The 25,194-nt window shown below is 39.7% G+C and overlaps 1 protein-coding gene across 1 annotated transcript; it reads right to left on the bottom strand.

Moving 5' to 3' along the window:
- Nucleotides 1-2,215: 2,215 nt before the first annotated feature.
- CLTRN (collectrin, amino acid transport regulator) lies at nucleotides 2,216-25,194 on the bottom strand. Its single transcript, XM_058829251.1, has 6 exons — nucleotides 25,038-25,194; nucleotides 24,594-24,652; nucleotides 18,719-18,804; nucleotides 12,081-12,197; nucleotides 8,791-8,985; nucleotides 2,216-4,748 (listed from the first exon to the last, which is right to left on the bottom strand). The coding sequence occupies exons 1-6, from the start codon at nucleotides 25,102-25,104 to the stop codon at nucleotides 4,598-4,600; spliced, it is 675 nt and encodes a 224-aa protein (XP_058685234.1). The 5' UTR covers nucleotides 25,105-25,194; the 3' UTR covers nucleotides 2,216-4,597.

Below are 25,194 nucleotides of genomic sequence, written 5' to 3'. Positions count from 1 at the left end.
AGTTCCTACTGAACCTGCTTACTTTACTCAGAACAAAGCTGGATCTGGGCTATATGGGCAAAATTACTCTGGTCTGATACAAATATCAATGCAGACACAAAATAGCCAGTTAAAACATAAGTCTTTTATGCAAAGTGCATCCACAATGTTTAATGTATTCACAAAACTGAACATACTGACACATTTGTGCTGGCAAGAGTGAACCACTCATCACTGTCGATGTACTTTATTTAGCTTTATGTGGTTTGAAAATCAGCAAGTTCAGTCTGTCAAATTAGGCATATCTAACTGTGCAAATTTTTCATTAGCAATTGTCTGTTTGCGTAGGAAGCTGTGGTATCACTCCATTGCACACATCCCTTCTTGCATGCCACATTAAAAGGAAACAAAAACCATGAGAGGCCAAAAGGAGCTGCTCATAGAAAGCCAAGCACAGATTGCTCACCACTAATAGATTGTGGACAGTTGGTCAATGCATTTTCTATAAAAGCTTGGTGTATTTAAAGCAGCTCATTTCATGAGTCACAGGTTACTGCTCTGATGAACTGACCAAATTTCTGAGGGCATCTGAGCCATGATTTAAGAGTATCTAGAATCACAGACTCCCACTTTTCACTGTGTTGTTTCACGTCTGTGTTGCACTTCTTCTCTGAGCTTGAAAGTAATTTCTTTTGTTTTCCCAAATGTGGGAGCTTACTCATGAATAACTCCTTCTGTCAAGACGTGATAACTCTCCTTTCTTAGTCAAAACTGGCACCCAGTTCTTGAAAGAAATTATCAACCCAAAATCTCTTGTGCTAATACTGTGATTTGTATTAATTCGGGAATTATTTTGTACTCACAGTGATGAAGGAACAGGCCTTGAATCCTGCCCTGAGACTTCTTGAGCCCACTTCACCCATCTCTTTTTTGAACATCAGCAGAAACAATGGACTGACTTCCCTCAAAATGTAGAATAAAGATGCTACTTTATGAAGGCTCAGCCAGGAAAGAGTTCTCCATGAAGATCAGAATGACAGAAGCAAATGTTGTACCTGGTCAGACAAACAGGAGCGTATAATGTGCACGAGGCCTGTGAGCTCATCCCTGCAGGTTCTTCAGTGCTGGCAGAGCCCCAGGGAAATACCAGGTCCAGCTGTTGAGTACCAGGCTGCAAGGTGGGCTGATAGAGATATTTAGGGCTGAGTACCACAGAGGCTCTTTACACTGATGTTCTTCAGCACTCCAAATGTGTAGCTAATCACTGACAGTGTAAACAACTTACTCATGCATGACTTGTGCTCATCCTAGTCTAGACATCAATGATCTCTCTCAAGTAAGCTGAACAGAACTGGACATGTCCTTTCTGAAATGTTGACTTGCCAGGGATGTGGAGCTAATGCTAAACGTTGCAGATTTTCTTCAAACAAAACTTCTCTGGGTTTATTGCTTCATTTAATTGAATTTTCCTTTCTCCTCTCTTTTCTCAAACACAGCTCTTGAAAATGAAACAGTTGAGTCTCGGGCACACCATGTACCTTTTTTCAAAATTCATTGGCATGAAATGCCAATGTAACTGAAAGCAGAACCAACTCATTGATTTAGGAAGCAGTTCACCATATAGACTATATTGCTTGTTACTCACTTTCCTGTTTATTATCAGAGGTTGGATGCAGGTGGTTTAGAGAAAAAAAAAGTGGAAGTTACATAAAACATCTGGGTCAGATCCTCAAGGGATATAAATTGTTGTTGCACCATTTGCAGGCTCTGGAGGACAGGTTGTACAAAATCAAAGTGTTGTTTTCTAACATGACCCTACTGTAGACTAGAAAAGAGATGTATTTCTTCTGTAACACTGTGACCTTGATTAACCTCATTTGTGGTATCTATTTCAGTGAAAGAGCTAATACCTACACTGACTTCAAAGTGTTGCTAAATGTGGTATATGGCTGCTCATATATAATTTCTTTTTCTCAAGCCATTTTCTGACAGCAGAGAGGCAAGCTAGATGTGTGCTCTGGGTGATTCCTGTATCATCATTAGCAGAAAATTAAGCCAAACTGCTGTAAAGTAATTATGCAGCTAAAAGGTGAGCTGTAAGGAAGACACTGATTAAATACTTACCACCACAGTCAGCCCACATTGCTTAATGTCTTGTTTAGGGGATTTCAGTCTGTTTTCAGATTGGCCAGTGCCATGGGCTGGACTGAACCTTCATTCAGGCCTTAAGAAAGAAGTATGCTCAGATAAGCCTGGACCTTTTTCATCTCAAGAGAATTTTATTTCAGTATCATACAGTACAATACAGGATAACAGCAATTCTTAATCTGTAACTTGAGGTTGCTCTTGCACCACTAAGCTGTTCTCACCAAAATCTTTCACAGGTTCTTGCAGAGGTGCTGCAGTCACAGCAATTCATTGTGGTCACACTGAGATGTAGCTATCTGTCATGCAAAGACTGGGAAAAGTATGAATGTTTAGAAAGGATAGGATCTGAATTACCTCAATAAAACCTTGCCTACATGAGAGACCTTGGAGCAATGACTGAAGCAGTAATAATAACACTGTACTCTCTATTTCCCCTCCAACACTGTCAAGATTCATTTTCAACATTCCTGTGAGAAATACATCCACATCTTGTGGATGGTAATTTTGAAGCACTGAGATATTATCACTAATAACTGACTTTATTAATCCTTTCCAGAACAGAGCAGCACACACTGGGACACAGAGATGATGCAGTCCTTGTCCAGAGAGACCCACCAGCAGGACATCAAAGACAACTGTGACAAATGAGATCACGTGATGCAAATGATTAGTGGGTTCCATAATTTTATTTTGTATTTATTTTTGTATTTTGTATTTATTTTGTATTTGTATTTAAATTTGTATTTATTTTGTATTGTATCCCCTGCCTCCCCCAGCCTTTGGCTTCCCTTGCTCAGCTTTCCCCTTTCACCCTGCTGCTTTCCCTTCTCCTTCCCATTCCTCCCTTTCTGCTGACACTGCTCCTAAGAGCCAGTGCTGAGACAAGTCAAAGGTGCTCAATACAGCCAAAAGGCTGAAGGATTTCCACCCTGGGAAACAAGAAACCTTTGTACCCTTCAGGACACTAGATGGTCCTTTACAAGCAGCTTTTCCTCTGTTTAAGCCTGTTCCTGTTGGTGAGGAGTCGGATGAAACACTCCTAATAAGCAAAGAGGTTTTCTAATATTGCATCTAAACATGACACTGGAAACAGGATGGTTAATGGTCAAATCCTGCCTTCAGTGATGTGGGCAGATGCTTGGTGACTGCAGATATTTTGCTTCAACACATTTCCATTCTGTTTTTATATTTATGCACACACAAAACTCTCCTTTTCTGTGGACCAGTGCTTCTGAGACAGCCAGAATTTTATCACTTATCCAGGTCAGGCATAGCAAACACAGAAGTTTGTGTTTTACACCTTGAATCCTTTCAAAAGTTATCCACCTATCACAAGAACATGAAGGCTCATCTGACCCCATGCTGGCTATCTTGGAAATCTACTCTAGCTTTATTATTAAAAACTGAAAGCAAGACTTTTCCAGAGAGCTGTGAAAGACTACTTACAAGGGCTTCTATATAACAACAGGACAAGGGGAAATGGCTTCAAACTGAAAGAGGGCAGGTTTAGATTGGATATTTGGAGAAAATCCTTTACTGTGATATTGTTGAGGCACTGGGACAGAACACCCAGAGAAGCTGTGGATGTCCCACCCCTGAAAGTGTTCAAGGCTGGACTGGACGGGGCTCTGAGTAACTTGGTCTAGCAGAAGGTGTCCCTGCCCATGACAAGGGGATTGCAACCAGATGATCTTAATATCCCTTCCAACCCAGGCTGGCTTGTGATTCTATGATTTAGTGAGAGCCACTAAACACTGACTGCACCTGTGGAAAATCTGCCCTTTGTTGCAACTTTTAATTTCAACAAATTTCAGAGTTTTGTTTTAATTGCCAGCTCACAAAATCTGTAACTTTGACAGTTAAGTGAAAAACACTTCTAGTACCATTTTTTTCTAGCCCCAGAGCTATAGATGATCCAGGTATTTTGACCTGGTCTTACAGAGGCTGTGAAAGCTTTTTTGTTTCTCAGTATATGAAAACTGTCATGCACTGTTGACTGTTCCATCCAAAGGCATACTACATAGCAGCAAACAGAAGTAATTTTACAGAGAAACTTTTGCATATGGCTTGAAAAAAACCTATCAAGACTTGGCAATGATGGATGATCTCGCCAGTGAGATTCAAGAATACTGCTGTTTCACATTTATGTCAGAGAAAAACAAACAATGGACATATTTAAATAATCATTAAAAATGAGATGTCTGGCACAAGGCAGGTTCCAACCCTGTTCTGCCACACATCTTCCAGAAATATTTTATGGATATTATCTGAGGCCTTCTTATTTGCGTTGCTCATGAAAAAGAACTGTAATGGAGGTTCAAGTGTATGTGTTATCAGCAAAAGGTTCTCTCAAGGGAAATTACGTAGAAGGACGTTTTTCTTGTCTTCATGTTTGACATTCAGGAGTAGTGACGAGAAAAGGCAGGCAAAGGAGTCTTTCAGGAAACCACCCAGGAGCAGTGGCAGCATTTCATAGGGATGTGAACCGTTCATCATCTGCTGCAAAGACTCCATTAATGTGGCCTGCTTTTAAATCCAGTGCTTCACAAGGAATCCCATTTTCTAGTGTCACTTCATCTTTCTCTTCTAAATTTTCTCTCTCTGTTGACTCTTTATTCTTTCTAAAAACAAGAAAGAAAAGATCATCTTATTCTGTTGACCTGCAGCACTCCGCCATGATTCCACAGAAAGAAAACTGCATATTTAGTTAGAAGTTTGTCATAGGTTATGCTCCTAAAGGCACAGTCTGGTGTACCTCCTTGCTGTAGTAAATACACCAGATGGGTTTATCTAAATACAGTAGCTGGGGAACACACAGATTGAAGCCCTTAGCAGCTTGAGATCAGAACTGGAGATCAGAAAAACTGAAGTAGACATGTTGTAAGTATATTTTAAATATTATTTCACCTTTTTATTCTGCAAAATGACTAAAAGATGCAAAAGAAAAGCTGGGGCAAAAAAAAATTTGAAAAAAATCTCTAAATCTGTTTGGGTTTTTTTACATCAGGAAGGTCTACATTAAGCATGTAGTCTGACCCTGTCATGTACATCATAGAACTCATCCCATGATCTGTACAAAATAAAACATATTTTTTAGAAACAGATCAGTCTTAGACTAACTATAGCCTTCAAATGTGGCAACTTAGTTGCCCTCACATCCATGATTACCTTCTTCAGGACATTCATGACTACTTTCTTAGGTAATCTCAATGCTGCAAATCTGCATTTTTTTCTTTAAACTTCATTATCAGCCACCTTCCTACCCAGTATTTTACAGTTCCGTTTTCTAGATCAAACAATTGCATGGCTTTCACTTTTCCAGACTTCGGTTGTCCTAAAAACATATTAAAATAATGGTTGAATAAAATTATCTACATAAAAAAAAAAAAAAAAAACAACTAAAAAAGTTACATAAAATGCAATTATGAGGAGATGTAATAAACAAATATCAGTCAACAGGTCATGATGTTCCTTTAATTCCAGATTTACTCTGACCTTGAGAACAATTAGTTCGTAGCAGAAAATCCTGCAGTACTTTATGGCCTGCAGCATCAGCGGTTTCAGAGGACAAGAAACTCAAAGGTCAACTGCGCTGTTTCTTCCTATCCCACAAAATGCACTGTAACAATCTGACTCAGGACAACTGTAAAAATCTGACTCAGTGTAACTGCCAATGATAGAGATATTAACAATAATAAAAATTTATTGGCCTCTGGGAGACTTGACATTACAGACTTGTTAAAACAAACTTGGGGTGTAGTAGCGGAAACCTCTGACCTCTGGCTGTTTACACTGATAAAAAGGCGTGTTCTTTAATACAGAACTGTGAGGACAGAACATAAAAATTACTAAGAAGGAGGTTCAAAAGAAATGAGAGGAGTAGAAGATATGTGAAACTCATTACCGGAGGAATTCAGAGAAGCTGAAAATTTCCATGAATCCAAGGGGTGACTCAACAAGTTAAGGGAAGAGAAAACATTGTGAGTTACCCAATATAAGAAGTCCAAATCCAGTTCAGGAAGGCCCACAGCTTCAAATTAATTCCTGGTAGAATTCATTTAGGGAAAGACAGTGTGCTTACTCTGTTTCCACTCTTCCCAAGGCAAATGTTTATGGCCCCTGCTGCAGATGGGATTTTAAGGGATAAGGGGAGACTTTGGGCTAGCTCAAGATAGACTGTAGAGGATGATCCTGCCCTGGGCATACGGCAAACCTATTGCTGTAAGGAGAGGTGTCCTATCGCTGCAAGGATGGGAGAACAAATACAAGGCTGGGAGACAGTGTGTCTGACCCAGCTCTCTGTAGGCACTGAATTCAACAAACCTCTCAGTTCAATAAATGATGCATGAGTCTAACTCAATACTGAAACTCCTCTGTAGGCAGATTTCTCCTCCCTGACACCCTGAGCATGGACACCCTGGAGCACGTGCTTTTGGTCTTATCTGAACTGAAGAATTTAAATGGTACTTTAAACTGCCTTTAAAGACAAAATGCCAGATTTATGAGAAGCCAACACAATCCTTGGGGCCAGAGTTCCAACATAGTTTACTAGACAAAAGAGTTCCCATTATGTAAGCTCTGGATGGACTTGTAAGAAAACTAATTACTGGACATGCTGAAGTCTTTGAAAACCTGGTCACTTCAGTGTCTGACAAAAAAATCAGCACTTTTGAAATCCTTTTTTCTGATGTCTGGCTTTTTTTTTTTTTTTTTTTTTTTCCTAAGTAGCCAAATTGCCCAGACCATCCCTTTTACCTCTCCAGTCCTTGCAACAGTAGATAGAAGGAATACATGCTTGGTTTACCCTCTCTCTCACTTCCCCACCCCTGCCTGCTCATGGTATTGATGTGAAAGGAGGGTTAGAGTTCAGCTACAGATGAACCTGCCCTGAGGAAAGATTATATGTAATGGAAGAGTAGGGAAACAGAGGGAGAAGTGAAAAAAGCATAGCAACTAAAAGGAGAAGAGCATGAGATGGGGAGGGTGCTAAGTGAGCACAGGCCAGCAGCAACAAGCCATATTAATGGCAGTGTGATGATAAGAGCATGTGGTTTACACCATATTGAGGGGAACTGCTCAAACTCGGCTGAGTTATTTTGAAAACACAGAGGGAAATCCCATCTTTCAGCATGATATGAAGCACAAGTGATTATTTTAGCTAGAAAAATCACAACTGTTTATCATAGTTTATTTATATTACACTTATGTAAAATGTTCAAAGATCCCCTTAAAGTTAGGCACTATAAAGAAAGACAGAGCCATGATGCCACAGAGGGCAGGTATGGGCTTCAGGTGGCAACATCCTTCAGTTTTACAGAAGAGGTTGCCTATGTTTAGGGCATGAGATAATTCAGTCCATACAACATGAGTGTGATAGGGCTTTAACTATCCACAGATTCCAAATATCCTCCCAGACTCTTTCTTTCCCCAACATCATCTTTCACCTATTGTTTGCTGAATTTTGTGGGGTTTCTTTGAAAACTGAAAGGGATTTTGGAAATTCATGCAACTCTTCTGATTGCAAAATATAACTGAAGGGATTCTGACTATACTACTAAAGGTTCTCTATGAGAAGCACTTAATCTTCACGACTGTTGTTCTTCTGATGTCTTTTAACATTCTTCAGGGTAATAAAAAGGTAGAATGGAAAAGTCTGTGCAACATGCCACTTTTCATATATTAATTCCCTGTTCTGATATATTTGGGGATACAATCCATTATAGAGTCATTAATTTTGATATTATCTGGTTATCAGCAGGAATTTACCCTTTTTCAGTTCTTCTGCTGTTCCTGTATAAATCTATTGCTGAAGTCAGAATTTTGTGTAAACCTAAACTCTGTGGCAGCCAAAAGCATGGCAGAAGCTGAACTTCTTTGGCAGAATCTCAACTCAGCTGAGAAATTTCTATTCCTTATATTCAACTCAGAGCCAGCAGAGATAGAAGGATCAAAATTCCGCCTGCTCTCTGTGTTGTTCCCACATGCTCACACTAGGGAAGCATAAATACCCTTCTCTTTTTCACCAGTGCCACCAGGATGTAAATGGAGAGGAAAAGAGAGTATCTCTCTCCTACCCTACCACCAGAAAAAACTCCTAAGCTCATGGGGAGATCTGCCCATGCACCTGTGAAGGGCTGGGTATTTTGGGCTCATCAGGTCTTGAGTAGTAAATGAAACCCTGCTCTGTTCCAGCAAGCAGGCCCCCTTCAGCCATAAATTAATCATTACTGTGTGCTCTACTGAGTCTTCTCAAGCTGCAGCCCTACCAGCTTTTGATACTACTGGCTTGGAAAGGACACAGTCACTGCCAGCCTTCCCCTTCTTGGTAGCTTTTTGGGGGTGGTCTGTGAGAGGAGACTCACCCATGCCACAATAAACCTTCACAATAATGACATCAATTGTCCTTTTAAAGCCCATCTCTAGTTAGGTGGCCTCCAGGATCATATTTTTACATTCTCCATTTCCTCATTATATTCCAAAACTACTAAGGCATCCATACTTAACAGTTTAAAGTTTTGAGTCTTTTCTTCAGAAAAGGAGAGATAGGTTATCTTTACCTAGCTAGTGAAGGATGCATAGCATTAATCTGTCTGAGGCTGCTCTGAAACACCGACCTTACTAACAAGTATTCCATTAAAACAGAAGAAAGACTAGGCTGCTTACTTCTTGTGTTTCTGAATCCCTGAAACAACGAGGAAAACAATCCCAGCCACAATGAGACAAAGAACAACACCAAATACAATAAGCCAGACGGGAGTAGAGGGTTCAACAGGAGGTGATAAGGTTGAGGTTATCTTCAGGAACTGCAGTGTTTTGTCACTCAGTAGGAAGGCATTGTTGATTCTGTTCCGGTTCATCCTTCAAGAGAAAAAAACCAAATAAACAGAAAAACACCACAACTCTTTATAAAGGCATTTTACAAGTTAAAAAGATAGCAGAAAATAAAAGGATTTTTCATGAATGTGCTGCAATTTAGTCAGGGCTGAACGTCATCCAGCATGATGAAGAAAAGGATGTGATCTACCATGGTGGTGATCAGGCTCTTCTCTCCAGCAACAGGACAAGACGATATAGCCTCAAACTGCATCAGAGGAGGTTCAGGCTGGACAACAGGAGGAATTTTCTTCATTGCAAGGGTTGTTAAGCATCGGAAAAGGCTGCCCAGGGAGTGGTGGAGTCACCATCCCTGGAGGTGCTCAAGACACAACTGTACATGGCACTTAGTGCCATTGTCTGCTTGACACAGTGGTGGTTCAGTCAAAGGTTGAACTTGATGACCTTGGAGGTCTTTTCCAACCTAAATGATTCTGTAATTCTATGATGTTGGCAGGATTACACAGACTTTGACTATAACAGAGACCTCAGTAATCAGAACATTTGGAACACCAGAGTTTCATATACATTTATCTGAAAATCTGGGAAATACAGATGAGACCTGAAGTACGGTATTATTATTTATTTCTGTTTTGAACCATGTCCTGAAGACATAGCAGCTTGTAAGCTGTAAGGCTGGCTCTGTTGCCTTGCTCATGCAGCATTCAAGATTAGCACAGGAGTGGCAGATCTAGCCTTCAATGCTTGCAGGATTTACTTGCAGTTGTCCCCTAGTCCCTCAAACTGAGCCATCCTGCATGTTATGGGCTGGTACATCTGCCCTTGCTAGTGTAGACTTTCCTAGATCTATGAGGCCCAGGAAACAATTTGGTCTGGAAGAATTCACACCTATTGTCAACATGTCCTTTTTCCTTGCAGGATGCAGCTAAAGGGATTTGTATTTTCCATATTTTTCCATTTCCATATGAGAGACTGTAAGTCTGAGAAATATGCTTTTTCACAGAAGTAGTACAACTGCTATCCTTTAGCGGATATCTTCACCCATTTTCTCTGCCTGTAAGCATTTCACTGACTGTAAGATATTTCTGGATCTAAATCTAAGCAGGCTTTAGAGGCTTTAGAAGTATCTTTTATTAGCTTTTTCAAAATGTTAAAATTTTTTAAGCAAATGGATTACATATACTGGTCTTGAAAGTTTATTTTTGATAGCAGTTTTATGAATTAATGGAGCTCTTTTTTGTATACAATTCAATTTATTTACTACAGAGCAAGTACTTCCTAAGAAAAAATGTATGGGAAATACAGGTAAGATTTAAAAAAAATCTCTTCTTGGAAATCATAATGTTTGGCTGTCCCTTAAACAGGAAGTTCTTAGCCTTAATAGAAAGTCAGCATTCCTGGACAGGACTGAAATCCATGGCATGTTTTAAGACTCATAATTCCATAAGCTGTCTGCCATTTAGAAAAGATTTCCTTACTGATATGAATGGATCATTGTGAACAGCTGAAATAAGCATTGTTTACCCTCATCCAATGGCTTGAATTTCAGAACTATGTGCTGAAACACATGCAGGCAACTACAAATGCATCTTATGTTTCTATATGCATAACTATATATTGTGTATATTTATGCAAAATCTTGAGTATCATACAGAACTCTCACATGGCTTACCTTTCTCTTTATTCTTACTTTGTAGAAATCTCATGCAACAAAATTCTAGTCCATGACTAGTGTTATGTGCTACCCTAGCATAAAGAATTATAATAAAGGTTTTGTATGGAAGCCTGCAATCAGAAGCAATTGAACAAAAAACATTGTAGTTTTATAGCGCATTTTATTTCTTGTTTTTAAATTAGGTAGGAATTAAAACTTTTCAGAAATAGCATATTCTTTATCAGGTGACAGACAACAGTTAAAAACCAAACAATAACAGCCTCCAATTTCTGTGCCAAACGGGGCACATAAAAGACTTAAATAAATCAGCTTATGCTACTGAATGTATCAAAGAATAACAGAAATGCAAAACCCCCACAATTCCAGCACTCTTACAGAGAGTTTCAGTGAATAAATAATCTGCTTCTCCACTAATGCTATGAAGCTATTGTTTAGTGTCTCTGTAGGAAATAGTTTAATCTGCTCATAAGCTTAAATTAATCTTTCCAAAAGAACGCATACTCATTCATCAGGAATTAGGCATTACACCTCCATAGAGATAACACAAATTTTCAAGACAGAGCACAGAATGCCTGAAAACAAAGAGATCCATTTTCCACTCCATGCTTGAGAAATATATGTGCATTATGCTGCTTGAGGGACTCATCCCTATAAACCCCTAGTGCAGGGGTTTTTTTTACCATTGAAGTCAGATTACCCTATTTTTCCTTTTTTCTTGTCAGCTCCACATTCTTCCTTTTACTTGCTACAGAATGTGATCATAGAAAACAAAGTGATTGTACTTTGTACAAGCAATGCTCCGATGTGATATTGACTGGCATTCTAGAATGAGCTGGTATGACAAGAATGTGAGCATAAGATTGCTTAAATCAAGATGGGACACAGTCAGCTCTGCTCATGAGGAATTCACACGAGCTCTTCTCACGTGAAAGCTGACTTCTAAATTAAGTCAGGTGATCTGTTAGTGAGAAGCACTGAAAGGGAGCCTATGGTCATTAGCCCAGGTACAGATGTACATGTAGCATGCAGTGAAAGCTAAATTATATTAATCACATCCAGAAAGTGTGTCCTTCCATCACCTGAGGAAGAAGGCTGTCTCACTGGGAAATGCAGCAGTTGGATGAGAGCAGTGTGCCACACACTGGACAGCACATCACAGGGAGGGCTCTGGAAAGGGACTAGATTTCTTCTGAGTCTCCAGCATCGACAAAGACTCTTTCCAAAGTTATAATCCCAAGGTTCACATTCTTCGCATTCTGTGGGACTTTTAAACACCCTCTAATCCCACATTCATTAAAGAGTACTGACCCCTCAGTGTTTTAGCAACTCGGATTAGTTCATCTTTAAAAATGCAAAGTTCTCATTCATACAAGGCCCTGAGAGAGGGCCTCAGTAACATACTCAGTAAACAAGGAAGAAAACATTGCAAAAGCAGTGACTGTACCTGATGGCTGCCTCTACCTCACTTCCAGGAACAGTTGTCACGTTTTTGGAAGAATCTGTGACTACAAACCAGAAGGACACTCGGTCTGTCACATTACAGAGCAGCACATTGGAAATTCTGCAGACATTTAAAACAAAAACCATCATTAAAGATGCATGGAATGAATTGTTGAAATATTGCTCTCAACTAAGGGGGAAAAATTTCTTATTTTTAAAAATGTTAACAGTTAATACCCAAGAAAGAAATACCATTCACAGCATTTCTCATTTTCCGTATGATTTTAAAGAAATCAAGCTTATGAAGACCAAATGAGTCTTCAAACAAATTTCTAAATCTATTACAGGCTTGCATGGTCTTGGACATACATTTAGTGTAATCAAATGGAAAAAAAACCCCATAGTTGAATAACAATCATCATTGGCTGTGACAAAGGCCATATAATGGAGCAAGCGCATTGGCGAACAAAGAATTCTGGTTTTGACAGTAAATACCACAGGAACCAGTCATTGAGAATTCCCCACGTGACTGTCAAGTGAGTGCAGTTCTTCTACAAGATACATTTGTTGGAGGGAAGATCAGTGGAACTGATGTTATGCTTTTTGACATCTTTGTTCACAGAGCCAGGAACAGAGTGGAGGGAACAAGCTAAATTTAGTCATTCTACTGGCACTGACCTCTTCCTTTTAGCTTATGCCGTGTCAAATATTTATATTATCTATTTTATAGGAAGATTGTTTTTGTGAAGTTTTATGTGAAGTTAAATGTGGAGGAGCACAGGGAGGTGGCCTCTCATGGCATACTACATAAACAGTGCGTGAAATGCCTTTTAAACGCCTTTTTTTTCCAGATTTCCACTAGTAAATGGTGGAAACATCAGAAAACCCTTCTGGAATGACACAATCGCGAGTGTTTGAGGAAAGGAAATTAAATCCATTCCGATCCAGGTCAGGACCGTGACAGGGCTCGGGCGCGCCCCGCGCTCTGCTGCGCAGCGCCACCTGCCGGCCCCCGGCAGCACCGCCCCGGGGGAGCCGGGAGTGGGACTGGGGGCACTGGGGGCACTGGGGGGATTGGGGGGACTGGTGGGAGTAGTGGGACTGGTGGGAGTAGTGGGATTGGTGGGACTGCTGGGACATCCACAGCTTCTCAGGGCACAAGTCACCACCAGTAAAGAATTTCTTACTCATATCTAATCTAAACCTACTCTTTCAATTTGAAGACAATCCCGTTAGTCCTGTCACTTGCCCTTGTCAAAAGGCTCTTTCCATCTTTCTTGTAGGCTCCTTTCAGGTACTGGAAGGTGCTATAACGTCAAACTAGAGCTCTGTTCTCCAGGCTAAGCAAACCAAATTGTCTCATCTTTTCCTGGAAGGAGAGGTGCTCCAGTCCTCTAATCACAAAATCATAGAATATTCTGAGTGGGAATGGACCCACAAGGATAATTAAGTCCAACTCTTATGGGAGTGCTCCATGCAGGGATCAAAGTCACAACCTTGGCATTTTTAGCACCATGCTCCAAACAGCTGAGCTGATTTCATTTTGGCTTTGACAGGTTCACGTCCTTCCTGTGCTGGGGACCCTAGAGGTGGGTGCAGCACTCCAGGTGGGGTCTCACCAGAGCACAGCAGAGGGGCAGAATCCCCTCTCTTGCCCTGCTGGCCACACTACTTTGGATGCAGTCCAGGATGCAGTTGGCTTTCGGGGATATAAGCACCCATTCCAGAGAGATATGCAATAAAATGGAAAGCAAGGATTTTGCAGAGCCAAAATGACCACTTTTACCTCTCTAGAACAGTATCAATTTTACAGAGAATTTTTATGGATAAAATAAGAGATCCATCCTCTGGAATTTGGAAAGATGTTCACATCAGTTTGCTGGCAACAGTCAGAAGATGAAAGTAGGTTTATTCTTTGCAAAACAAAAAGCAAGCACAAAATTTGCAGGAGAGGGGAAAAAAATGCTTACTTTTGGCTGGTGGCTGACAAACTCTTGCTGACTTCACAGAATATCTAAAATTGTAACTGCAGAGGAAGTTTTCTGTCTGGGTGTTTGTAACAGTAGGACCCAAAACTTCATGTTGCCAAAGTTCCTAAAGCTGCAGTTTCTGTGGTGCAATCAAAAACCAGGCCAGATGAAAATCTGAGTTTGTGTTGCTCTACAGATGTTCTTGAAATGGGGTAAGAAAGATTGATCCCCAAAGAGAAAGGCAGACAAGGACCGCCAGAACACCCTGACTTTCACACCCTCATTCAAAGACTCTTCAAGCTAGGGTCTTCCCTAAAGTGCCAAGGTTTTTAGCATGAGAAAAGGCAGTCAGTCATCACAGGGGTAGCATCTCTGTAGAACAATCAGCACTGAAACAAGGTGCAGCAAGGATTGCACTAGGATATGTAAATTTGGCTTATTTCCCCTGTTGTTTCTAAAATCTTTCTCCAATTCTAAAATCCTTCTCAATTACAAGCATCCAAACTCCAGTTTCACTGCCACCGTTTTTTCATCAGTGGAATACAAATGCCATAAACCCTTCCAGGCTCCAAAGAGAATAATCCCACTCATGAGAAATTCAAAGGGGATGAGTAAACACCAAAACAGATTGTCTCAACAAGCACCAATGTGGCAATTTCAGTGCAGTGCAGTGGTGCCCTTTTTTTTAATCCCATGCCATTTGCTTGAAGGTTTGATTCACAACATGAAGAACCATTGCAACTATGCTGTCACACTGTATAGAGCTGAGAAACCTGGCTTCTCCCAGCACTAATGAAGTGTATTTGTAAATATGTATGTGGACATTTTTTCCTTTCCTTAGCAGTTGATAGACTTTTGACATGCTATTATAGGAGACTGTTATCATCAAAATGACAAGATCCTGGTTCGACCTTATGGCACCATGGCCAAAGTCCAAAATTGGATTTCCTTTAATATACCGGTGAGTAGAGTGCAGGAAACCCTGGCAATTCCTTGGCCTGAAACACCATCGTGGCTCCTTATGGAGATTTAAATGATTGTTTAGGGGTAAGAACAAGCTGTCAGAGAGTCAAAGGGAGCTGAGTGCCCACAATGGCTGTTAGCTCATGAAAGAATCAGTCCCCAAGTCCCAGGTGCCTATCTCTAGCTCTCCCAAAAGCACCATGCCTCTTCCAACACAGGGCTCTGCAGTTGCTCCTGCAAAGGAACATTATTTTCTTCCCAGCAGGCATGGGATCACCTTGGTTTAACAGCTTTACTCCATCCTCTGATTTTGCTGTTCTAGTTGGTCGCAATATTTTTAGTATCAAAAAAGACTCTTAGGAAGATGGATAATATTGATGAATTATTTTTTGGTCACTTTGTAAGGAAAATTTTAGATTTTTTATCTATAAATGGGGGGAAGATGTACCAAAAGTATATTCTGTTATTTGAATGAAAACAAATGTGTTGACATTCTTTCTGCTCTAAAGATTAACTAGTCTCAGGCCCAAAAGAGATGCATATTATTTCAAATGAGTCACAGATTAGAGAAACCAGGGTTACTAACACAGGCTACAACAATAATTTTTTAACTGGGGGATCAAAGGTTGGCTTACGTAGTTCATGACCATATGTATTGAGAATCAATTGAAAGGTCATATATAAAGCAGGAAATAATGGGGTATTAATTTTCCACTGAAAAAGAAGTATTTATTTATATCTCAATTATTTGGTTACTGAGTAATTTGACTGATTGCACCCTTCTTCCGTTTTGTGCAAACTTGAAAATTTGACAAGCCTTTTAAACATTACACACTGCTCCATGATTTATTAAATTTCAGTTTGGAAATTAACTTCAGAGAACTCAAGATGTAACATGTAATCCTCCCCATTCTGTGCTGGGTCACTCAGTGGTTACACAAGGGCAACAACAGCATCAACTGCTGTTTAGAGTAGCGCATTGAAATGCTTGTCATCACAGGCCAGCTTTTATCCAGCTTCAGAAACCTAACAAGAGGTGACTGAGTATCAAAAATGATGGGGCAGATTGCAACAATGGTTATCCTGATCCACCAGACAAATAATTTTGGTAATTTGATGGTTATTCAGTACACTTGTTGAAGTTAATGGCATTTGTGTCTCACGTGGAAGTTAGTTGTAGCTGTGAGTTACTTCAAGGCTGCAGGGGTGTTAGAAATTAATGGGCTTTTAAAGGGGAGGTTTGTCACATCCTGGCCATGGCCACATGCATAATTTATACCCTGGCAGAACCAGTATTTAGCTATGCAAAATAATAGTGAATTTTTTCACAGGTTTTATTTTGACAAAAAAAATTCAATTAACCAGATGCCAAATTTCCATAGGTTTAGATGCTACCAGAATGCTGTCACAGGCAACTAGTTTGTTTTATATGACAGAATAACTGGTCATTGGTATTTTACATCTCCTGAAAAAAATCTGTTGACATTTTCATACAGAAGCTCATGTAGTGAAATTCAATTTATTTGCCAGCAGTGCAATGTAATTTATTTTCTACAAGCTCCTGTTTGTGCCTCCCCCTTCACCACAGTGAAGTCTCTTCACCAGCTCTGCCAGGGTGCTGTTCCTGTGTACAGCATGCTGCTGTTGCCTCTGGGGTGCTGGTTGCTCCTACACCTCCATGCCTGCTGCAGAGGGGATGGAACAGGACTGCACTCCTTCCTTCCAGCTGCCAGCCACAAGGGTGGGGAAAGGAGTGTGTCATTTCCAGGACATCCAACAGGATGGAGGCTTTTGCAACCTTCCTGCTCCCATGTAACAGGTAGATTCTTTGAGGTGTGCTGTGAGGTTCATCTAGCTTCTCCATCACTAAACTTACTCTGAAGTCCCTTGGGACTTGAGAGAAGTCTATGCATAGGAAACTCCTCAGCCAGTTGCCTAGGAAGTTGTGCCAGATCTCAGAGCTCCACAGCTCCCCTTCAGGTGACATGCTGTTGATAATGACCCCAAAGGTGTCTCTAACTCCTACATGAACTATCAGTTATACCTGCAACATATATCCTGTGAGGGGTGTACCCAAGTTATACCCCATGAGAAGGTCTGACACCGTCTTAAAAAGAGGTAAAGATGCCCAAGGCTGCCTGATTCCAAATATTATAGTGACTTTTCTGACCAACTTAGTAGCAGGGAATTATTGATGTGTGCAGTACAGCCTCCAAACTGGAGTAACACTGGCATGATCATATTTGTCCATAGGGAAAACTTTCTAGACAGGAAACTGAATTCATTAATATAACTTCTATGATTGCCCAGAGTGAGTACAGATAACTGCCATTATAACTTCTACTCCTTCCATACTGGCTTGATTTTTTCCCATTTCTTCAGCAATCTTATTTTAATCTGCACAAAACCACACTGCTTGAAGAGGAAAAAGATCACTTGCTTCTGACACAGAATTTTTGCTGCGTGAAAATAGCATGACTTTGAAGGAAGAGAATAATTTAAAAAAGGACCTAGGACTAAAATAAGTATACAAAAGTGGATCTTTATGGATCAGATGCTGAATGAAAACTCTGCTGCCTTGAAAGCCTGAGAAAAAGTCCTACATAATAATCTGTAATTATCTTGTATCTTGAACTCATTTTTTAAAGTGCCATTTTAATTGGGTTGAGTAGCACATTTGGCTGTTTTTGTTAAGCTTGATGTAACAGTTCTTTTGCTCAAAGGAGACCACTTCTGAAGAATAAAAATGAAACAGCAGAAATCAAACACTCCTGTCACATGGAGGGGGAAATCCCCTTTTACTTAAGAGAAATGCAGCACCCACAATAATAATCATGTGACTAAAGTTAACTAATATCTTTTCCAATGGGGATTATGGCTTCACCTGATGCAATGTCAGCTGGAAGCAGTTTTATTTTTAAGTAAATTGAAAACCTTATTCTTGTTAGCCTACCAAAAGTATCAATCTTTCATTTCAGATTGAAAAACAATGAAAAAAATAATAGGCCTGTGGAAATGCACTTACAAGGTTTTTCATTTCAGAAAGATAAGAACATTTTGAAAATACAGCTTGCTAAGTGCTCTGTCTAATCTGGTATCTAATTTCATAGAGTAGCAATGATCAGAAGCCTGAAAAGAATATTCAATACCTCAGGGTAGATTTAATCCCAAAACCAATTAAAGGCTGATTTCTATCTGCACTGCAACATCTGAAACTTCTTCTTGATGGTGGGTAACTCAACTGCTGTAATACCAGAGCTAGGAATGCCCAGCAGAGCACAGCACTGCTTAGCTATCCACCTGCCAGGGCTCCAAGTCAGCTCATCTTCAGCACACTGCTGAAGCTGAGCTCTAAGGAAGCATGCACCAGAGCTGCTTACTCAAAGATCTGTGCTACCTTTCCTGATCTCCCCATGTGTCCCTTCACCTCCTCTCAGTATGGTCTTTCTGCTGAAAGTGAACTGGCACCATCCCACTGAGATCCACTGCTGTGTCACTTCACATCCACAGGGATACTGGTTCAAAGATTGAACATTGCTTAAGATGGAGGAATGTGATGTTGAATATGTATCTGGGTGTCAGAAGTATAGTGGAGCAGCCTGTTTTTAGAATCTCTATATCATGATTTCTACAGCTCGGTACTGCAGAGGACAGGTCACTACATGCAGCATTGTTAATATGTATAAAGCAAATCCGAGCAGATGCTTACTGAGTTGTACTCTTGCTGGAATATCTTCTCATTGCAAAAGCCACCATTGCTTTGAAGAGGTACTCTTCATTAGCATCCCAGGCATACTGTAAAGGAAGATGGAAAATAATTAGTTTCAGCACCAGTGCTGGCAGTACAGAGAGGGTAAAGAGTCACTGAACTTGAAATGCTGTATTGATCAAGAAAATTAATAAATTCTCTGGTGGAGCTAAGAAAATAAATGCCCATTATTTAGTATGGACAAAGGACTTTGTCTAATAGGAAAAAAAAAAAAAAAGTGCAACATGAACTGTAATATAAGTAATATAAATTGCAAAGAATATTTCCAAAAACCGAATTAATTCAATATTTCTGCAAGCTGACCAAATGGAGATGTAAAGTTTATTATACAAAAGACTAGACATATTACTAGAACTCTCCCCACACAGCTGTACTCATGGCCTTGCCTCTTTTGCTGGAGAAACTCAGTTAAAGAAGATGGTTTAAATCCACCCTCAAAGAATATTTGGCTCTGGCCAAAAAAAATAATAAAAAACTGCCTAATGTTGGTGGTCTCTGGGAGTTGGACATTAGGACACCAGGAAATAACTGCAATCGCAGCCTTATTGCTCCACACTGTCCTGATTGCAAGAAGACTCAACTGTATAACAAATTATTATACTTCATGTGAGATAAAAGAAAGAAAATAGCATTCTTACTACTTCAATAAGAATGTAGGCTTCAAAACCTCTTGTCTGTTCTCTGTTGTCTTGATGAAAAATCATGCTTTCATAATTTAAGTTTTCTGAGACAGCTTCACTGGGTTCCCCTGGGCTTTCATTCACATATGCAATTCTAATGATCTGTAAGAACTGCATCTATTACATTTTTATAACCGGAGCCATGACTGAGGCATACTGATTGAATTTCTTCCCTTCTCAGCAGATTACAAAGATTATTAGTTTGTTGGAATTGTATTAAGGGAGGTTAGAAACAGCTTTCTTCAGTCAGTCAGAACACAAATCTAATCTTAAACTTTCAGCATTAAAAAAAATCTGCTCTGTAATCATCCAAATCAGAAACCCAGTGGTGTGGCCACTTACCTCTGTTGTCAACTTGGACCTACTTTTTCATGGTCCTTTGTAACACATTCAAAAAACAGTAATGTACATCAAAAAGCAGTAAATAGCATTGAAAATTCCAATTCTTAATTATGGTTTTTAAATTCTGATTTTGGGTGCATGGAGATGAAACCTCTCCTCAAACAAAGGGAGGATCCAACTTTCAGGTATCTGCAGCCCTCATGCTAGACTGGCATCCTGGGAAACTGAACAAGGAAGGATGCAGTTAGTTATTTCAAGGGCAGAAAGTGATCTTGTTTATCATCCCTAGATGAATGTTGAGTGAAATGGGCTCTCTGAGATGAGATAGGACAAGGAGAACAAAGCTGAGGTAGCAGACAACTTGAGCAGCATTAAAGCACAGCTGCACTGCTGAGAACCTGGGTTCTGACTCACCACCCCTGCCTTGTGAATGAACGGGCTTGTGAGCATATTGTGATAATGCTTGCCAACTTGGGAACTTAAACTAAAAAAAAAAAAAAAAACCCAGAGAGAAACTCTTTGGAAAAAATTTATAAAAGCCTGTGTTTTGATCCCACTGCACTGATGAAAAATGACAGTAATGAGAGCAACTAGTACTGAAAGAAAAAGAGATTGTGTAGTAAAGGAATTAATGCAGATTGGAGCCACAGAATCATTTATCATCTTTTTAAAGATATCTGTATTTAAACCATAAAGCACAATTTGCAGTACTAAAAGGGAAGATTTGTTTTTTCTGTGTGTGGCACTATTGACTGAATCCCTACATGCCATCTGCAGTCTTTGAGAACAGGTCCAAAAGGACAAAAAAAACCATAATTTGCTAGCCAGTGGATTAAACCAGCTGTACAGATAATTTAATCAGTTGTCTTGAAAATGTATAATGATGAAGCACACTCCATTTCATGCTTGCATGGACACAAATACAATGCAGCACTGCCAAGTACATGTAACCAAGTACATAAACTATGTTTATGTTTAGTGCAGTGCATATATACATGCACCATTTGTCACAGCTCTCATAAATAATGCACTAGCCTAGCACTTCTTTAAGTCAGAGTAACAAAAAGTGTATCTCAAAATCAGGGAAGATAATTTGTAGTGAGGAATTCCAGGCCCAGTTGAAAGAGTAGGCACTTGAAAAGAGAGAGAATAAACAGAAAACTGCAAGAAAGAGGAGGAGGAGATTGGCAGAGAAAGCTCAGAAGAAATCAGGGGTCTGCTTGGGTCAGGAGAACATATTGCAGACAACTTTCTGGGCAGACGGGCAAGAAGCCCCATGAGAATGGAGACTAAACAGGAAGTAGAGGAGATGACTGTGGGCTCTAGGTGAACAAGAACCTCTGTACATGCCTGCATATGGGAATATACAGGGGGAGGCAACATACTGAGGAGGAAAAGTAAGGCAACTTTACTTTAACATTATTTAACATTTATTTAACATAAATTTAACATTTAACTTTAGTTTAACAACAACTTTAAGCTAACAAACTGTATGAACTGAGGACAGGTGGGCATGAATTTCCAAAACATGGTTTCTAATCAGAAGCTTTCCCTAATCAGAGGTGCAAAGAAACATTGAATGATTTGGATTGGAAGGGACTCTAAAGGTCTTCTAGTTCCAACTGCCCTGCCATGGGCAGGGACACCTTCCTCTAAACCCTCCTACTATCAGCTTTATCATCTTCATCTTTATCCTCCAAATGCAAAGGCCTGGACCACAGCAGATGACTGAGGATGTCCCTATGCCGTGCAGCTATTGATGCACACCTGCTGCTGCTCTCGAGGAAACACGAAATTTCATTTGCAACCACATTTAAATATCATTTGCAACCACACTGTAAATATAACTGTTAATGAAACACTACATGATGGTATCAGAACTGTTAAATTTACCATATTCATTGTGCTACAAAGGAATCAATATAAAGATGTTGGCTCAGTTGCACTTGCCATCCTTTATACACTGAGGAGCAGAATTGGACACATTGTGAAAGGCAGTCTTAAATGCCTCTTACTGAATGAAGATGATGATGAGATAATGCATGAAAGATGATGAGTGTAGGTTGCTGATGGGGTGAAATGCTGTAATAGTGCTGTAAAAGACAAAATTTAAGATATGAGAATATAATATTACAAGATTGCTCTGAGCAACCTGACCTGACTTCAGTGTTGACCCAGCTTTGAGCAGGAGAGGACTAGGGACCATCCAAGATCTCTTCCCTCCAGAATGGCTCTGTGCTTAACTCTACAGCCATTCAGACTGCAGTGTGGCCACAGACACACAAACACACTTCTGGATCCCGTCTGGTGGCAAAACACAAGGTGTATGTTAGCATTCCTCCTCTTCATCCTCCACCCTGGAAGCAGCCTGAGTACATGAGCCAGAAGGGAAGTGCACTGTCTGCTTCAGCTGGCTGCAGCCCCTGCAGTGCCAGCTCCTTGACTCTTATGGTTAAAATGAGTGGTGAAACCAAGTTACACAGATTTGTCAGTGCTTATCACTTCTTCTCACTCTCCAGTTGCCTCTATTTGAACTCTCTACCCCTCTGCTGGCTCCATTAACAGAAAGCAACTAGTGACTAGTAGCTATTCCAGAAGCCACTCATAAAGTCAGAACCATCCTCATAGGGACTCATAAATCACCTTCCATTTAGGACTACAGGCACCATGTTTCTTCCCATAGATTAGCAAATAACATCTCTGTCAAGTACACCCATTATTTGCACATAAAATGGTAATGGCTGAATACCTACTCCATCAGAGCTGCTCTTTCCAGTCCCATTGTGATAAGAACTAAATAAATACACTAAAGGGAACTCCCTGCCTCAGAGTACAGCTTACCTGGTGAACAAATTAAAAAATGGTGTCCTGTTTTCATCAGCCTCACAGAGGGGATGGCATGTACTACACTATGTGAAAATCTGCACCAACCTATTCCCTATGCCCCTGAATGTAAACTGGAGCTATCCTGTAACTCCTGGAGAAAAATTGCCAAAGTATCAGGGCTTTCTGTTATCATGGAGTTTGAAGTGACCTGGAAATGAACTAAGGTGACTGTGTCCTGCTGCGACACAATGACACTATTACACTTTTCCTTGTTAAAACACATAAATAATACAAAGAAGTAAAGTACCCCAAATTCTTTAACGAAAATGAATTTCAGTTCAACAGTAGTTTCAGTTTTCAATTTCAGTCACTCACAGAGAAGACTGCAATGTATATGGAAAGGAACCACTATTACCTGTGTACTTAATAAATTGTTTACAATTTGCAGATGATTTTCTATGGCATCATACCACTTACAGCAAGCTATTGTTCTAAAATGCTGCTCTTGATTGTCCCATTCTTTGAGCTTTCACACACTTTGTTATAAGACATAAACAACTACAAAAAAGCAATAGACTCCTCAGTTACTGCTTTTTTTCTTGCAATACAAAGTGCCTTCAAGGGTAATGATTTTTCTCATACCCTTTTTGAATGAAAAATAAAAAAAACTATAAATGATCAAACAACGTCTCCCTATTTTATTACAGCTGGAAAAAGGCACAAAAAAAGGGCATTATCAGGAACTGCAATTTTTGTTCTCTGCTACTGTGTTGAACTAAGATTAAATCAAAATATTAGCTGTTATCATCAAGAGGAGATTGAATAATTAACATATTTTCAGCCATAGTATTACAGTATTTTTAATAACAAAAACCCAAAAAAACCTAGGCTCTCACTACTGTTTAATTAAAGTCTCTCACCTAAGAGAATTGACTTCACTATGAATTTCTTTACTTTAGCAGGTACCTTGAATATTTCTTTGTACTTTGTTTGGCTTATGAAATTACCAGTGAAATTTAGGTCCCTGCTACTGTTAGTTTAAATTGTCTGATCTTTCAGGATAACTTTAGAACAGTTTCTACAGTTATAGGGAATTTCTCATATCACCAGTCTTTTGAAACGTGTAACCTGCTGCTTTTTGTTTCCCAGGGTTCATAATAAAATCAGACACCAGACTTACAGTGGACATGACCATCCAGGATGTTTCATACCTAGTTTTCTGCTGAGCCCTGTTAATATGCTGCAGATTTGCTCTGAGTATTCAAAACTACTAACAAGGTACTGGACTCTGACAAATTTAATAGTGCCTTGGATCAGGAAGGACTACTCAGTCATCTAATGTCCCAGTCTCTCACTGCTCACACCAGTATTTCTACATTAAGCCCAAAGATCTGAATTAAGCCAAAGCATTTCAGTCCTCATGAGACAAGCCTGTGCACCACAGGCAGAGAAGAAAGGCCACTATCTGAAGCCCTCCATTAGCAGGGAATTGATGAGACATGCTTGAATGATCTCTACAGTTAATGCTTGTCTGAGAGCCTGATATAAAGTCTCATTTCATAAAGACCTAAAAATCTTTTCCTGCTTCTCTTCCTAGACATGCTTGACTTTACAATTAGCACTCTTGAGCAGAAGTGCTTTTTCCAAAATACAGACTTACATTTATGCAGCACTTCTCATGCATAAAGTGTAACATCCCTACTGCTTTTCCAGGGGAAAAAAAAATCTTTGACAGAAAATTATCTTTATGAAAAAATGAGCTTTATATTTCTCCTAAAGGATGCCATTTGAAGGAGTGGGCTAGTCAAATGTCAAGAAATGATTCCTGGGTCATGACTTGAGCAAACTATTACTATTACCACTGCAGAACAAATTGCTTGTGCTGCCTTCAGAAATTTTATAGCATATATTACTTCTATTTTGGCAGATACTGAGTTAGGAAGACTATGTGAAGATATTTTACTTACTGCATTGTCTCCCAAAGCTGTTTTGATACTAATCCGTACTTTGAAAGCATTCTGTGCTTCTGAAACAAAGAGAAAAAAGCAACATATATTGATATTTTGATCACTCAAAATAGGATTTGAAATCATTTACTTACCTGATTATTTCACAAATTTCATTTTGTGAAATGTGTCTTAAGAAATCACCCACTTAGGAGAACAGAAGTTACTTGCATGAAAAAAAGCCCTATAGAGTCTCAATGAGGTTTAACATGACCTCTTTAAGTGAGACCAACTTCCGTACTTAATTTGCAAACTTAGAAAAGAACTCATGAAAAATGCTCAGTTCTTCAATCTTCAAACTGAAGACAATAAATTAAAATAAAAATCTTAGAAGCTGGCAGCATTGTAGTCTAAACTGATAGCTACTTTACCTAAAGAAGGATGGGAATCAGCTCCAAATCTTACCTGGCTTGCAGAGCTCAGCATGAACAATGGCAACTACTGACAGTGTAAACAGCAAAGCACGTAACATCCCGTCAGCATGGAAAGGTTGAGGCAAAAAGAAGTGAGTCTCCCCTGTAAAGCACTCTTAAACTTTGTGTGACCCAGGATTAAAGCATCA

This window comes from Poecile atricapillus, chromosome 1, assembly GCF_030490865.1.
Source record: "Poecile atricapillus isolate bPoeAtr1 chromosome 1, bPoeAtr1.hap1, whole genome shotgun sequence".
Lineage (NCBI taxonomy): Eukaryota > Metazoa > Chordata > Aves > Passeriformes > Paridae > Poecile > Poecile atricapillus.
This window is presented reverse-complemented; position numbering and strand designations above follow the sequence as displayed.

Bases quoted from the DNA above. Each gene is read 5' to 3' on its own strand.
- CLTRN (XM_058829251.1), bottom strand. From the start codon at position 25,104: ATGTTACGTGCTTTGCTGTTTACACTGTCAGTAGTTGCCATTGTTCAT. The intron at 8,986-12,080 runs GTACAGTCACTG...TTTCTCTTGAAG, and splicing joins GAGGTAGAGGCAGCCATCAG to GATGAACCGGAACAGAATCA. The intron at 4,749-8,790 runs GTAAGCAGCCTA...TCTTGTTTTTAG, and splicing joins GGGATTCAGAAACACAAGAA to AAAGAATAAAGAGTCAACAG.